Genomic DNA, 15,152 nt, shown 5'->3' with positions numbered 1-15,152 from the left:
ATGCTAACCCTGCTGGAAGGCCAGGAGTTAGGAGTCAATATGGGGTATTACCAGGTGCAAGATAGTGGCCAGGACCTTGTAAACAGTCTGGATTTCATCTGGTGTGAAGCCGATCACCTTCATGGCGTCCGCCACAGCTTTGAAATCAGCACCATCGTTAATGGACGACTGTGATGGGGAGAAAGAAGGAACGGAATGGATGAGTAGGACAATCAAACTGGAAACAATAGGAACGTTTCTGTTCCCTTCACACAAAACACGTTCAACATTTTGTCAATTTTGAAGTAAAACTTATTCCAAAAATGATTTACTTGACATATACTTTTCACTAGTCTGTAACACCAGCCAAATACTGTACACCACTTCCTCACTTTGGCAAGTATGAGTTCATTCCTGACATGTTCCTCCTCCCAGCAGCCAAAGTCATAAAGTAGGAACGACAAGATGACCACAAATGTCTTTAAGACAGGATGGTGTGAGCATTAGCCGAGGACTGTTTCTATAAAAATGGGAGCATTGCACACCATGTAGAAACTACTTCAGCTGTTTTGGCCTTGCTCTGTTCCATGACGTCACGTTGTTTGCTGTTATACAACTTTGTTTTGTTCCTACTTATTAAACTTCAAGTGCAGAGACAGCAGAACGGAGATGCTTGCTGGCGTGTTAACAGCTGGAATTATACGGCTCCCAAAAATTTCACAAAGGCTTGTTTTAGAAGGACGGACACTCAAAACCATGACATCATTGGCACCCTTTGGATATTCGTACATAATATATTACTTTGAATTCATGCAATAGCTGCACATTTTGTTATGCAACACAAAAGCATCAGTTGTAAACATAGCTGCTCACGTGATCAGAAATTCAAACAACCATGCACATCTGCTGAGCATGGGCTTGCGTTTTATTTATGCCTGTAAAAATAAACAGTGTTACCAAATAAACTCAGCATTAGTGACGTTCACAGTCTAGAACTTGAGAAATAAAGTGACTTTTTGTGGTTGTTTATACAAAGGGTCAAAGCGGATATACTTCTGTGGTAACTTACCTTGACCTGGCCTCCTACTTTGATGTAGCTGTAGGCTGTGGGGTCCTTCGAGACGTGGAGGGAACGCAAGAGGGACTCAGAGCCCCCTTTAACCATCTGAAGAGAACAAAGAAAGAGTGGAGGAGCGCGAGAGGAGGCGCGCGAGAGAGAGAGCGCGCGAGAGAGAGAAAGACAGAGTCAGTAGTGACATGTCGAAGACTGTTCAGTATTGTTCAGTATTTACATTCTAAACCATTTGATTTCAAATGTTGCGGTGAGTCATACAGTATGTAACTCCACAGTAATATGGAGCAAAGTTAAAGAAACCCTACATTGTGTCCTGACCAATGTAGGGTGAAGTACCTTGATAATGGGGGAGTTTATGGAGTGAGAAAGATGAATGTGTATTTGAGGAGTTAAATCAGGTGAAAGTATGGATATTTCTAAATGGCAGCATAGAGTTGTAACACCTATGATATCACCAAGCCTGTATGATCAACACAGTCACAGACCCACGGCCCATCTGGTCTGTATACCAGTTTATGGTGGCATCAGTCTGGCATGTAACACACACACACACACACACACACACACACACACACACACACACACACACACACACACCACACACACACACACACACACACACACACACACACACACACACACACACACACACACACACACACACACACACACACACACACACACACACACACACACACACCTGGTAGAATGAGTGGAAGCTTCTCTCCCCCTCCTGCTGGAAGATGACTCTGGACTGTAAGAGAAACAGATGGTTTGAGTCAGACAGAGTGAAACATAATTGCCTATTTATTTATAACAGGTGATCTCACTGCTCCCCAGTGCCCCCTACCTTCTCCAGCAGATAGTTGTTGATGTGGCCCCCGATGGGATCTCCCTTGAAGTCGAAATTGATGTCCATGTACTTGCCGAAGCGACTGGAGTTGTCGTTGCGTTTGGTCTTGGCGTTGCCGAAGGCCTCCAGGACGCAGTTGGATTTCAGCAGCATGTTTTTCACCCTGGAGAGAGAGAGAGGCAACACATCTTTTTAAAGTACTACTAACAGCTCCCCTGGCTCCTATTACCTGATACTAGGCCTAGCTCAGCTGATCCTTAGCCCATAGAGATAAACAAACAATAAGGTGGCCTATAGCGAATGATCGGAATGAATACAGTAGTGTGAGCTAGAGTTGCAGCTGGAATCCATAGCGGTGAAAACTGCCACGTCCGATTGCGATATTACAACAACAAAAGATGTTACTTCTAACAACGAACACTGTTTTTTTCCCCCTCTGACAACCTTGCACATGCAATAGAAAAGCAGAGTAGGTACTATGATTCTTTTACCACAATGCTGGGTGTTCCTCTGCTCCATTTCATAAACAAAACAATAACAAATGCACCTGGGGTGACCAGTGGCGCTGTTTCACCTTATGTGGCTCTCAGCTTTAAGATTGAAGTTATTCATTCACATTGATTCAGTTGTACAGTCATTACTCACTCAAATCCTAGAGTTGTCTGTCATTTATGGGGCCCATCTGGGTCTGGACATGTTTATAGTTGTTTGAAATGTCTTTTCTCTGCAAGTTCTTTCGCAGAAGTATACCACAACTCTACTTAACACACAGACTGCTTTGGCACTGATGATTGATGCTGTGTAGTGCTAGGTCAGAACATAGGCTCCTCACCCATACACTGTGCTGCATGCCTGCCATGGCCCACACACACACACACACACACACACACGACACAGCCTGCTGTGGCTCTCGCATAAATCTGAGCTCCATACAGACTGTAGCGTTTCCTGACTGATAGGGCAGAACTGTGAGAGTTGGGGGTTAGTATTGACTTTAAAAAACACAAAAATACAGTTTCTTAGTTAAATGGCTACAGGGAATATGTAGTGGGTCAGGCGCAATATATTCAGCACCAAAATGCCATAAACAAGGGCGACAGGTACCCTAGTGGTTAGAGCATTGGGACAGTAACCGAAAGGTTGCTAGATCGAATCACTGAGCTGAAAAGGTCAAAATATGTTGTTCTACCCCTGAGCAAGGCAGTTAACCCACTGTTCCTAGGCCGTCATTGTAAATAAGAATTTGTACTTAACTGACTTGCCTGGTTAAAAAAAACAGCCCTATTTGTGGGACTTTCTTACAAGTGTTGCATGCCAGCCATGTGTATTAAAAACAACGAAGTACATTTTAAATGAGATGTAGGCAATGGTCTGAAGCTGGAAAATAAAGTAAATTCACGAGCACCACAATGCCTACTCCACCCATGCTCTACCAAGGTTTTCCAGCAGACAGCTTTGACCTACTATAGAAGCGATGATTGATTTCATTATTATAGTGTCGTGCATCTTCAGGATTCTCAGCCCACATGGGCTTTAAGACATTGTATTTGCTGTAGCAAAATAAAATAAGTACGTTAAAATAAACATACATTCATACGGCAGGGAAAAACAATTGAGAAATACAAGTAAAACAAATTTGTAGTATACAACTTATCTTGTCGCATCTTCCAAGCTTTGGAGATAACGTTTGCAACCAGGGATACATCTTTCCTAAATAGCCATTCAAGTTTTTATTCATCTCTAATCCAGAATAGTTCCTGTTTTCTTTGCAAAATTTTATCAAACACTATAGCTCTCAAATCATCATCACAAAGTACAATAAAATAAAAAATGTATAATGGTCCACTGTCTATTGTACTTCAAATAATGTGTATGCAGGTTGCTAAGGATTCAAACCTTCTCAAACAGCCTACAGTGAGGGAAAAAAGTATTTGATCCCCTGCTGATTTTGTACGTTTGCCCACTGACAAAGAAATGATCAGTCTATAATTTTACAATCTTGTCCCTGACATCCTTGGAGAGCTCTTTGGTCTTGGCCATGGTGGAGAGTTTGGAATACTTATTTCCCTCATTAAAATGCAAATCAATTCATAACATTTTTGACATGGGTTTTTCTGGATTTTTGTTGTTGTTATTCTGTCTCTCACTGTTCAAATAAACCTACCATTAAAATTATAGACTGATCATTTCTTTGTCAGTGGGCAAATGTACAAAATCAGCAGGGGATCAAATACTTTTTTCCCCCTCACTGTAATTCATACTCTTAGAGGAGGTGATCTAACAATAATGTGATTTGTACCACATACAACTTTAAAAGAAGGACAACCATCTCTGCAGCACGCCACCAATCAGGCCTTTGTGGTAGAGTGGCCAGATGGAAGCCACTCCTCAGTAAAATGCACATGCAGCCTGCTTGGAATCTGCCAAAAGGCACCTAAAGGAGTGTCAGACTATGAGAAACAATATTCTCTGGTCTGATGAAACCAAGACTGAACTCTTTGGCCTGCATGCCAAGCGTCACGTCTGGAGGAAACCTGGCATCATGTCTACGGGGAAGCAAGGTGGTGTCAGCATCATGCTGTGGGGATGTTTTTCAGTGGCAGGGACTGGGAGACTAGTCAGGATCGAGGGAAAGATGAATGAAGCAAAGTACAGAGAGATCCTTGATGAAAACCTGCTCCAGAGCACTCAGGACCTGACTGGGATGAAGGTTCGCCTTCCAACAGGACAACGACCCTAAGCACACAGCCAAGACAACCTAGGAGTGTCTTCGGGACAAGTGTCTGAATGTCCTTGAGTGGCCCAGCCAGAGCCCGGACTTGAACATCTCTGGAGAGAACTGAACATAGCTGTGCAGCAATGCTCCCCATCCAACCTGACAGAGCTTGAGAAGATCTCCAGAGAAGAATGGGAGAAATGCCCCAAATACATGTGTGCCAGGCTTGTAGCGTCATACCCAAGAGGACTTGAGGCTGTAATCGCTGCCAAAGGTGCTTCAACAAAGTACTGAGTAAAGGGTCTGAATACTTATGTAAATGTGATATTTAAGTTTTTTTATTTTCAAGATATTTGCAAAAAAAATTGAAAAATGTCTGCTTTGTCATTATGGGGTACTGTGTGTAGATTGAGGATTAAAAAAGTAACATAACAAAATGTGGAAAAAGTTGAGGGGTCTGAATGCTTTCCGAATACACTGTATATACATGCAGGGTAGTAATGTTATGAGTTGGAATTATGGTTCATCGTTTAGCAAACAAAAGACGCCACTATACAAGTAAACATTTTACTGTACCGTTTACACCTTCTTTATCCTGTGCATGTTACACATTTTGACTGGCTGCATCACTGCTTGGTATGGCAATAGTACCACCCTTGATCGCATGGCGCTACAGAGGGTTGCGCGGACAGCACAGTACATCACTGCTGCTGAGATCCCTGCTATCCAGGACCTCTATATCAGGCGGTATGAAAACATGGCCCGGAAACTCTTTAAAGATGCCAACCACCCAAGCCATAGACAATTTTCTCTGCTGCCGCATGGCAAGAGTTACTGGTGCTTCAAGTCTGACACCAACAGGCTCTTGAAAAGCTTCTATCCCCAAGTAATACAACTGATAAATAGCTAACAAAATAGCTACACGGTCTGACTTAAACTTAATCATTATTGACCTTTTATTTCAATTTTTGCTCTGTCTCTATGGACACTCACAGGGCCCTACACACTCACACATACTGTCAATCCAACACACACAAACGCACATTCCATTTTCTCGCTCACATATAATATGCACATACATTGCAACTGACTCTACACACCCGCACACATACAAGCTGCTGCTACCAGGTGTATGTTATATCTTATTGCCTTGTCACCTTACCCATATACAGCTGAAGTCGGAAGTTTACAAACACCTTAACCAAATACATTTAAACTCAGTTTTTCACAATTCCTGACATTTAATCCTAGTGAAAATTCCCTGTCTTAGGTCAGTTAGGATCACAACTTAATTTTAAGAATGTGAAATGTCAGAATAATAGTAGAGAGAATGATTTATTTCAGCTTTTATTTCTTTCATCACATTCCCAGTGGGTCAAAAGTTTACATACACTCAATAAGTATTTGGTAGCATTGCCTTTAAACTGAATACACTGTATGGGTCAAACATTTTGGATAGCCTTCCATAAGCTTCCCACAATAAGTTGGGTGAATTTTGGCCCATTCCTCCTGACAGAGCTGGTGTAACTGAGTCAGGTTTGTAGGCCTCCTTGCTCGCACATGCTTTTTCAGTTCTGCCCACACATTTTCTATAGGATTGATGTCAGGGCTTTGTGATGGCCACTCCAATACCTTGACTTAGTTGTCCTTAAGCCATTTTGCCACAACTTGGTAAGTATGCTTGGGGTTATTGTTCATTTGGAAGACCCATTTGCGACCAAGCTTTAACTTCCTGACTAATGTTTTGAGATGTTGCTTCGATATATCCACATAATGTTCCATCCTCATGATGCCATCTATTTTGTGAAGTGCACCAGTCCCTCCTGCAGCAAAGCACCCCCACAACATGATGCTGCCAACCCCGTGCTTCACAGTTGGGATGGTGTTCTTCGGCTTGCAAGCATCCCCCTTTTCCTCCAAACACAACAATGGTCATTATGGCCAAACAGTTCTATTTTTGTTTCATCAGACCGGAGGACATTTCTCAAAAAAGTACAATCTTTGTTCCCATGTGCAGTTGCAAACCGTAGTCTGGCTTTTTTTTAATGGCGGTTTTGGAGCAGTGACTTCTTCCTTGCTGAGCGGCCTTTCAGGTTATGTCGATATAGGACTCGTTTTACTGTGGATATAGATACTTTTGTACCTGTTTCATCCAGCATCTTCACAAGGTCCTTTACTGTTGTTCTGGGATTGATTTGGACTTTCCGCACCAAAGTACATTAATCTCTAGGAGACAGAACGCATCTCCTTTCCTTAGCGGTATGACAGCTGCGTGGTCCCATGGTGTTTATACTTGTGTACTATTGTTTGTACAGATGAACGTGGTACCTTCAGGTGTTTGGAAATTGCTCCCAAGGATGAACCAGACTTGTGGAGGTCTACACTCTTTTTTTATGAGGTCTTGGCTGATTTCTTTAGATTTCCCCAAGATGTCAAGCAAAGAGGCACTGAGTTTGAAGACCTTGAAATACATCCACAGGTACAGCTCCAACTGACTCAAATTATGTCAATTAGCCTATCAGAAGCTTCTAAAGCCATGACATCATTTTCTGGAATTTTCCAAGCTGTTAAAGGCACAGTCAACTTAGTGTATGTAAACTTCTGACCCACTGGAATTGTGACAGATTATTTCACTTATAATAAACTGTCTGTAAACAATTGTTGGAAAAATGACTTGTGTCATGCACAAAGTAGATGTCCTAACCGACTTGCCAAAACTATAGTTTGTTAACAAGACATTTGTGGAGTGGTTGAAAAACAAGTTAATGACTCCAACCTAAGTGTATATAAACTTCCAACTTCAGCTGTACATATCTACCTCCATCACTCTAGTATCCCTGCGCATTGTAAATATGGTATTGGAACTGACTTTTAAAATAATTCCTGTATATAGCATGCTTAATTGTGTATTTAATACAGTATTTCTTGTGTGTTTTTTCCAAGTAATACATTGTTATTGATTATTGCATTGTTTGGTTTTGAGTTTGTAAGAAAGGCATTTTACTGTACTTGTGCATGTGACATTAAAACTTGAAACGTCTGGGGGTCCCCAAGCAGAGGTTTCAGAACCACTGCAGTAAAAAGAGTAAAGCATAGCAGAGTGCAGTACATTACAGTAAAAAAAAGTTGAGAATGTTTAAAATACTTTCATTCAGAACCGAAAATTAACCCGATTTCAACATTCGGAAAATACACATTTTCAATGCCCGGAAAATAAATATAAAAAAAAAACTGTCCAGAATTGGCTTAGATATGATGGTAAGGAGATTTTGAATTTAACATTGAGCTTCAACCAAAGCATACAAGAGATTTGCTCTTCGGGTCACTGTAGTTATAAATTATAACTAGTCAAGACCTGATATGAGATACTGTTCATATGGAAGACATGCGGTGCCCTTGCTTGCTGTTTACATTGAAACTGCATGTGTACCTTAGCAAATAAGGCCTATAAGGATATTCACCACAATGACGTGCTAAATTCCTGTGGCAAAGCTCTCTTTTTCTCTCACACTTCCACACTCCCAGTGCATTCTACTGTTGATATGGTGGTCAATATCTTTACCTACAGTTTTATCACTCCCAGGCCATCATTTCTGGTTACTTCTGCATTCCCAGATTGTTAAAGATGCACTATACAGAAATCACTTCGCCATTTCCTGGTTGCTAAAATTCGAATAGTTTGCCTAATTTCTGTTTTTGGTGGCAAAACAAGAAAGTATAGTGTAGAGAATCATTGTACCATCTAAACCGCTGTGAAATATATTTCCATAACCAAAAATGTTGTATTTTCAGCTATTTGAAACTGGTGTACAAAACCTAAAGTAAAAGACGCAAAAACAAAACTTGAGAACGGGAAGGATAGAAATAGGGACTGGCCTTGAGTTGGTCCAAACATAGATGTCTATGATTGGTTCAGATTTGGTCTGGTCCAGACTGGACCAAATCTGAACCAATCATAGACATATATGTTTCCCAAGTTCAGACAGCACAGTACAGTATAGTGAAGTAGTGGTTCTCAAATCTCTCCGAGGGGATCCCAGGCCGTTCAATGTAATTGATCTATTCCAGAGCTAGCACACCGAATTCTTTCAGAACCAAAAATTAACCTGATTTCAACGTCCGGAAAAGACGCATTTTCAAATTCTAATAGTTTGCCTAATTTCATTTTATGTGGCAAAACAAGAAAGTACAGTGTAGAGCATGGGGTCAGCATACTTTTTGGTGTGGTGTGTCAATTTACAATTTATCCTACCATTTCTAAAGATCTGCGTGCCAGTAATGATTTCCATATGTGCATTACAACTAATTGTGTCTATTGAATATCTAATTGCCCACAAACGGAAGAATTCCATAGCTCGCTAAACAGAGGCGCTGTCCCTTAGCACCACGGGCTTGATCTTGGAACACAGATTAACTTGGTGAATGATAGTGACATTTAACCACAGGGTGGCCAATCTTATCTTCAGTCAGCTTTGCAAATCCTTAATGTTTCCCCACCATAGAGGGGGCACGGTCAGTTGAGATAGCGAATATGTTTTTAATAATCGACACCCCTCTTCTCAAAATGATCTGTGAAGGCTTTTGCTACATCTTCCCCTTTAGTAGTATCATGCATGGGTTTGTGTCACGTCCTGACCCTAGTAAGATGTCATTTTCTATAGTAGAGTAGGTCAGGGCGTGACAGGGGGTGTTTTGGGTGGTTTGTCTATGTTTTCTGTTTTGTTCTAGTATTCTATTTCTATGTTGGAGGTTTTTGGGATGATCTCCAATTAGAGGCAGCTGGTTCGCGTTGTCTCTAATTGGAGATCATATTTATGTTGGGGTTTTTTCTAGTGTGTTTGTGGGCAGTTGAATTCTGTTTAGTTGTGTTCTGTGTAGACTTCAGTACCTGACAGAACTGTTAGCTGTTTGTTTTCTCTTTGTTATTTTCTTTTAGTGTTCTGAGTTTAAATAAACGTAATTATGAGCACTCAACACGCTGTGCCTTGGTCCCCTCTATACGACAGCCATTACAGTTTGAGACAAAGCAGCTCCTCACATACCTGCTCTGAGTCACAGTATCTTGCAACAACTGCCAGACGTGGAATGTCATTCACATCCACACTCTCATCAAGAGCCACACTAAACACAGGTGCATCTTAACTCTGCAGTTTGCCGCTCCATTACATTTTCAACCATCTCGGTAACAAGCCTTTCAACATTTCTGGCAGACACAGGCATGTCTTTCTTTGAGATGATTGTGTCTTTGTTAGGCAATCCATCAAATAAAACCTGCAAACTACTGAGGAAAGCCTCCTTGATATATTCCCCATTAGTAAATGGTTGTCCATGTTTAGCAATGCACTGCCCAACTTTATAGCTCCCCTCTGTAGCTTGATTTTTGACTGCATGTAGATTTGTAAACCCACTGGTTTGCTTTTCATAACTGGACACGGCCCTCTTGATTCCTTCAGGCTTGTCCGCCTCATCCTTGGAGTTTTTCTCATGTCTCGGTTTCAAAATGACGCCATACACTTGATGTCCGACAAACTGTTTTACAACAGAGAGAGCAAACAGTCCAGTCCTTCAGTAAAACACATCCATATTCCCTTGTCCAAGACGCAATAAACGAGCAGACATTTGCCTTATTTTTCTTGCTGATGACATTTTTGCACCCTTTTAAATAACCTCTCTAGGGTATGTGGGACGAAATCGTCCCACCTAGTCAACAGCCAGTGGAATCGAGTGGCGCGATATTCAAATACCTTAGAAATGCTATTACTTCAATTTCTCAAACATATGAATATTTTACACCATTTTAAAAGACAAGACTCTCGTTAATCTAACCACATTGTCCGATTTCAAAAAGGCTTTACAACGAAAGCAAAACATTAGATTATGTCAGGAGAGTACCCAGCCAGAAATAATCACACACCCATTTTTCAAGCTAGCATATAATGTCACAAAAACCAAAACCACAGCTAAATGCAGCACTAACCTTTGATGATCTTCATCAGATGACACTCCTAGGACATTATGTTATACAATACATGCATGTTTTGTTCAATCAAGTTCATATTTATATCAAAAACCAGCTTTTTACATTAGCATGTGACGTTCAGAACTAGCAAACATACCGAAAACTTCCAGTGAATTTACTAAATTACTCACGATAAACGTTCACAAAAAACATAACAATTATTTAAAGAATTATAGATACAGAACTCCTTTATGCAATCGCGGTGTCAGATTTTAAAATAGCTTTTCGGCAAAAGCACATTTTGCAATATTCTGAGTAGATAGCTCGCCATCACGGGCTAGCTAATTTGACACCCACCAAGTTTGGCACCCACCAAACTCAGATTTACTATAAGAAAAATTGGATTACCTTTGCTGTTCTTCGTCAGAATGCACTCCCAGGACTTCTACTTCATCCACAAATGTTGTTTTGGTTCAAAATAATCCATAGATATGTTCAAATATCCTCTGTTTTGTTCTTGCGTTCAAGACACTATCCGAACGTTGACTCGCGGACGCGTATCGTGACAAAAAATTTCAAAATATTCCATTACCGTATAGAAGGCCAAGAAATGGTCAGAGAGGGCACTTCCTGTACAGAATCTTCTCAGGTTTTGGCCTGCTATATGAGTTCTGTTATACTCACAGACACCATTCAAACAGTTTTAGAAACTTTAGGGTGTTTTCTATCCAAATCAAACAATTATATACATATTTTAGTTTCTGGGCAGTAGTAATAACCAGATTAAATCGGGTACGTTTTTTATCCGGTTGTGAAAATACTGCCCCTTACCCTAGAGAGGATAACAAAAGAAAGCTTGCTAGCTGCTAGCCGTGTGAAAACGAATCTCTCATCTTCAGCGCTGCCTTGGTTTTGAATTTGGCAGAAGAGGCGAGGTGGGTATTCTTGCGCTGAACTAATAATATGAAACTCCTGCAAAATCATGAAAGCCTATTGGCTAATCAGAATTGACATACCTTGGGAACTACAACATTGCAGTGAATACCAATGCAACTTCAAAACCAATTTCAATTATTTTCAGATCTACTGCTTCTCAGACTTGCTTTCAATGAGAATGACAGATCTATAACATATGTGACCTGTTTCAAGAAGCTAGGTGTACGTCAAAGGAGATGCATTTGAACGTAAACATGTGAACTTTCATGTGCCTTAATAACAAACTTGTATGCCATCTGTAAATACATTTATTTTTATTTTTATTATGAGCCTAGTTGGTTTAGCCATGGAAAAAGACAGGAACCTTCCCGCTAGCCATGATTGGCTGAGATAATGGGTGGGCTGGACATGCCGAGAGATGAGTTCGGATTGGTCTGCCATGTTGCATGCTTCTGTCTATAACATGAGCTGCTAAGTATGTGTGGATAATCCTTGCTGTCATCAAGGCAAAGGGTGGCTATTTGAAGAATCTCAAATATATTAGATTTGTTTAAAACCTGTAAGGGACAGACGTTCCGCTAGCGGAACGCCTCACCAATATCCAATGGTAGAGCGTGGCGCGAAATACAAATCCTTCAAAAATGCTATAACTTTAATTCCTCAAACATATGACTATTTTACACCATTTTAAAGACAAGACTCTCGTTAATCTAACCACATTGTCCGATTTCAAAAAGGCTTTACAGCAAAAGCAAAACATTAGATTATGTCAGGAGAGTACCCTGCCAAAATAATCACACAGCCATTTTCAAAGCAAGCATACATGTCACAAAAACCAAAACCACAGCTAAATGCAGCACTAACCTTTGATGATCTTCATCAGATGACACTCCTAGGACATTATGTTATACAATACATGCATGTTTTGTTCAATCAAGTTCATATTTATATCAAAAACCAGCTTTTTACATTAGCATGTGATGTTCAGAACTAGCATACCCACCGCAAACTTCCGGTGAATTTACTTAATTACTCACGATAAACGTTGACAAAAAGCATAACAATTATTTTAAGAATTATAGATACAGAACTCCTTTATGCACTCGCAGTGTCAGATTTTAAAATAGCTTTTCGGCGAAAGCACATTTAGCAATATTCTGAGTACATAGCCCGGCCATCATGGCTAGCTAATTTGACACCCACCAAACTCAGATTTACTATAAGAAAAATTTGATTAACTTTGCTGTTCTTCGTCAGAATGCACTCCCAGGACTTCTACTTTGCCAACAAATGTTGTTTTGGTTCCAAATAATCCATAGTTATATTCAAATACCGCCGTTTTGTTCGTGCGTTCAAGTCACTATCCGAAGGGTGACGTGCGAGCGCATTTCGTGACAAAAAAATTCTAAATATTCCATTACCGTACTTCGAAGCATGTCAAACGCAGTTTAAAATAAATTTTTATGCAATTTTTCTCGTAAAATAGCGATAATATTCCAACCGGGCGACGTTTTATTCATTCAAAGACTGAAAGAAAAAAAATGCAGTCGTCTTGTGGACACGCATCTCCAGTGTCATTGTTCCCTGCCTGACCACTCACAAAAACTCCTGCTGTTTTTCGCCCAGAGACATCATTCCACTTTCTGGCGCCTTCTGAGAGCCAATGGAAGCCTTAGAAAATGTCACGTTACAGCAGAGATGCTGTATTTTCGATAGAGATGCCACAGAAGGAGAACAAATTGTCAGACAGGGCACTTCCTGTATGGAATCTTCTCAGGTTTCGGCCTGCCATATGAGTTCTGTTATACTCACAGACACCATTCAAACAGTTTTAGAAACTTTAGAGTGTTTTCTATCCCAATCTAATAATTATATGCATATTCTAGTTTCTGGGCAGGAGTAGTAACCAGATTAAATCAGGTACGTTTTTTATCCGGCCGTGAAAATACTGCCCCCTATCCCAAACAGGTTAACACTTTTTTGGTGACTACATGATTCCATATGTGTTATTTCATAGTTTTGATGTCTTCACTATTATTCTACAATGTAGAAAATAGTACAAATAAAGATAAACCCTTGAATGAGTAGATGTTCTAAAAAGTTTGACCGGTAGTGTAGTTGGTTAGCTTTAACTACCTGCAGATTCATGCATGGTGGCTAGCTATGACAATCAGTTTGTATTGCTTGTAGTATGGGTTAGGATTATGGTTAATTGTTTAGCTCACTCTGTTTAGTACATGGCCTCACATGTGAATCCTTAAAGAGATGGGTGGAGCTAAGGCTTAAAAGGGTGTGAAATTATTCTGAATGGGTGTAGACAAAGAGCTCTCCAGTAGGTGTACCGAAACAGTCAAGGGCCATTTTCTCAAAAGTGGGATTACAAATTTAGCAACTTCCAAAGCATAATTCCTTTTCCATTATTCCTCAGCTACAGTGTATGATATGTCATTTTCTAGCTCTACTTTTATCCAATGTAAAAAACACAATTTTAAATTTTGCTTTCATAAGACCAAATTGAGGTCACATTCTTATGCAAATTTGGTCAGGTTGCCCAAAAAGTTACATAATGCAGATTTAAAAAAGGGACATTCTGAGAAGGTTAAAATGGCAACTTAATGGCAATAGTTTCTCACCTTTCGACCTCAGCTCTTTGGCCGGGGTTTGTTATAGCAGCGATGTATTGCATGATATATTTGCTGGCTTCCGTCTTTCCAGCTCCACTCTCCCCTGCAATGGAAAAACATAATTATTTTTGTTATATAGTGCCATAATTTGCTATAGCTTTGTACTGCAGTGTATGTGACATTTCAGATTTGAATTCAATTGGAACCTCTAAAATGTGATCTCCAATATCATGGGCTTTTTTGAGGTGAGTTTTGGGTTTTGAGCCATTCGAGACAGAATATTCCTCTCTTCACCACTAAGTGGCGCTTTATCAACCGAATAGCTTCACCGTCACAGCTTGTGGTTACTTTGCTTGTTTTCTTTAAAAAAAGGCAACGTTGACCCTGCTATTTTCAACTAAATAGGTTCATATCGATTTCCCCCAAAATACTCTCCACCTAAATGACAATCTCACATTACTCCAGCCAGAAAACATTAGAGCAAAAGTCAGACATTACAAAAATATTTTGAGAGAACATTAAGTTTGAACTTTAAAGCTACATTTTCAAACAAAATCTAAGTTGGCATCCAGGAAGACATGACTTGACCTGAACCAGTGTTATATGCACATCTATTACTTCTTATAAGCATGTATGGGTCCTTATGAATGTCCTATTATAGGGCTTATAATATGTTAACTATGTATTTATATGCTGGAATTTATTCACTAGACAAATAACTTTGTGATTTGGTTAGCCATTTAGAGGGCTCCCCCCGTTACCTGAGATGACAATACAGGTGTCCTTGTTCCTCCTCTTCATGGCTTTGTAGGCTGCGTCTGCAATGGCGAAGAGATGTGGTGGTCGCTCGTACAGCTCCCGGCCCTTGTACTGCTCGATGGTGTCTCGGCCGTAGATGTTCATGGCGCGGTAAGGGTTAACCGACACCACCACCTCGCCGATGTAGGTGTAGATACGGCCCTTCTCAAACCTGCAGCCACACGAGAGAAAGAGCACAGGGAACTCACCGT

General features: G+C 40.4%; 1 protein-coding gene across 1 annotated transcript in view; it reads right to left on the bottom strand.

Annotated features, from left to right (window-relative positions):
* The window catches only part of LOC106589294 (unconventional myosin-Id), a 128,796-nt gene that overhangs the window by 83,635 nt on the left and 30,009 nt on the right, over positions 1-15,152 (bottom strand). Inside the window, exons 2-7 of the mRNA XM_014179077.3 lie at positions 14,904-15,112; positions 14,152-14,245; positions 1,905-2,070; positions 1,755-1,808; positions 1,049-1,144; positions 52-168 (exon numbers count right to left, since the gene is read on the bottom strand). Of these exons, the coding sequence (XP_014034552.1) occupies positions 52-168; positions 1,049-1,144; positions 1,755-1,808; positions 1,905-2,070; positions 14,152-14,245; positions 14,904-15,112 (736 nt within the window). The remainder of the gene's footprint in view (positions 1-51; positions 169-1,048; positions 1,145-1,754; positions 1,809-1,904; positions 2,071-14,151; positions 14,246-14,903; positions 15,113-15,152) is intronic.

The sequence above is a fragment of the Salmo salar genome, chromosome 28, assembly GCF_965601325.2.
Source record: "Salmo salar chromosome 28, fSalSal1, whole genome shotgun sequence".
Classification (NCBI taxonomy): domain Eukaryota; kingdom Metazoa; phylum Chordata; class Actinopteri; order Salmoniformes; family Salmonidae; genus Salmo; species Salmo salar.
This window is presented reverse-complemented; position numbering and strand designations above follow the sequence as displayed.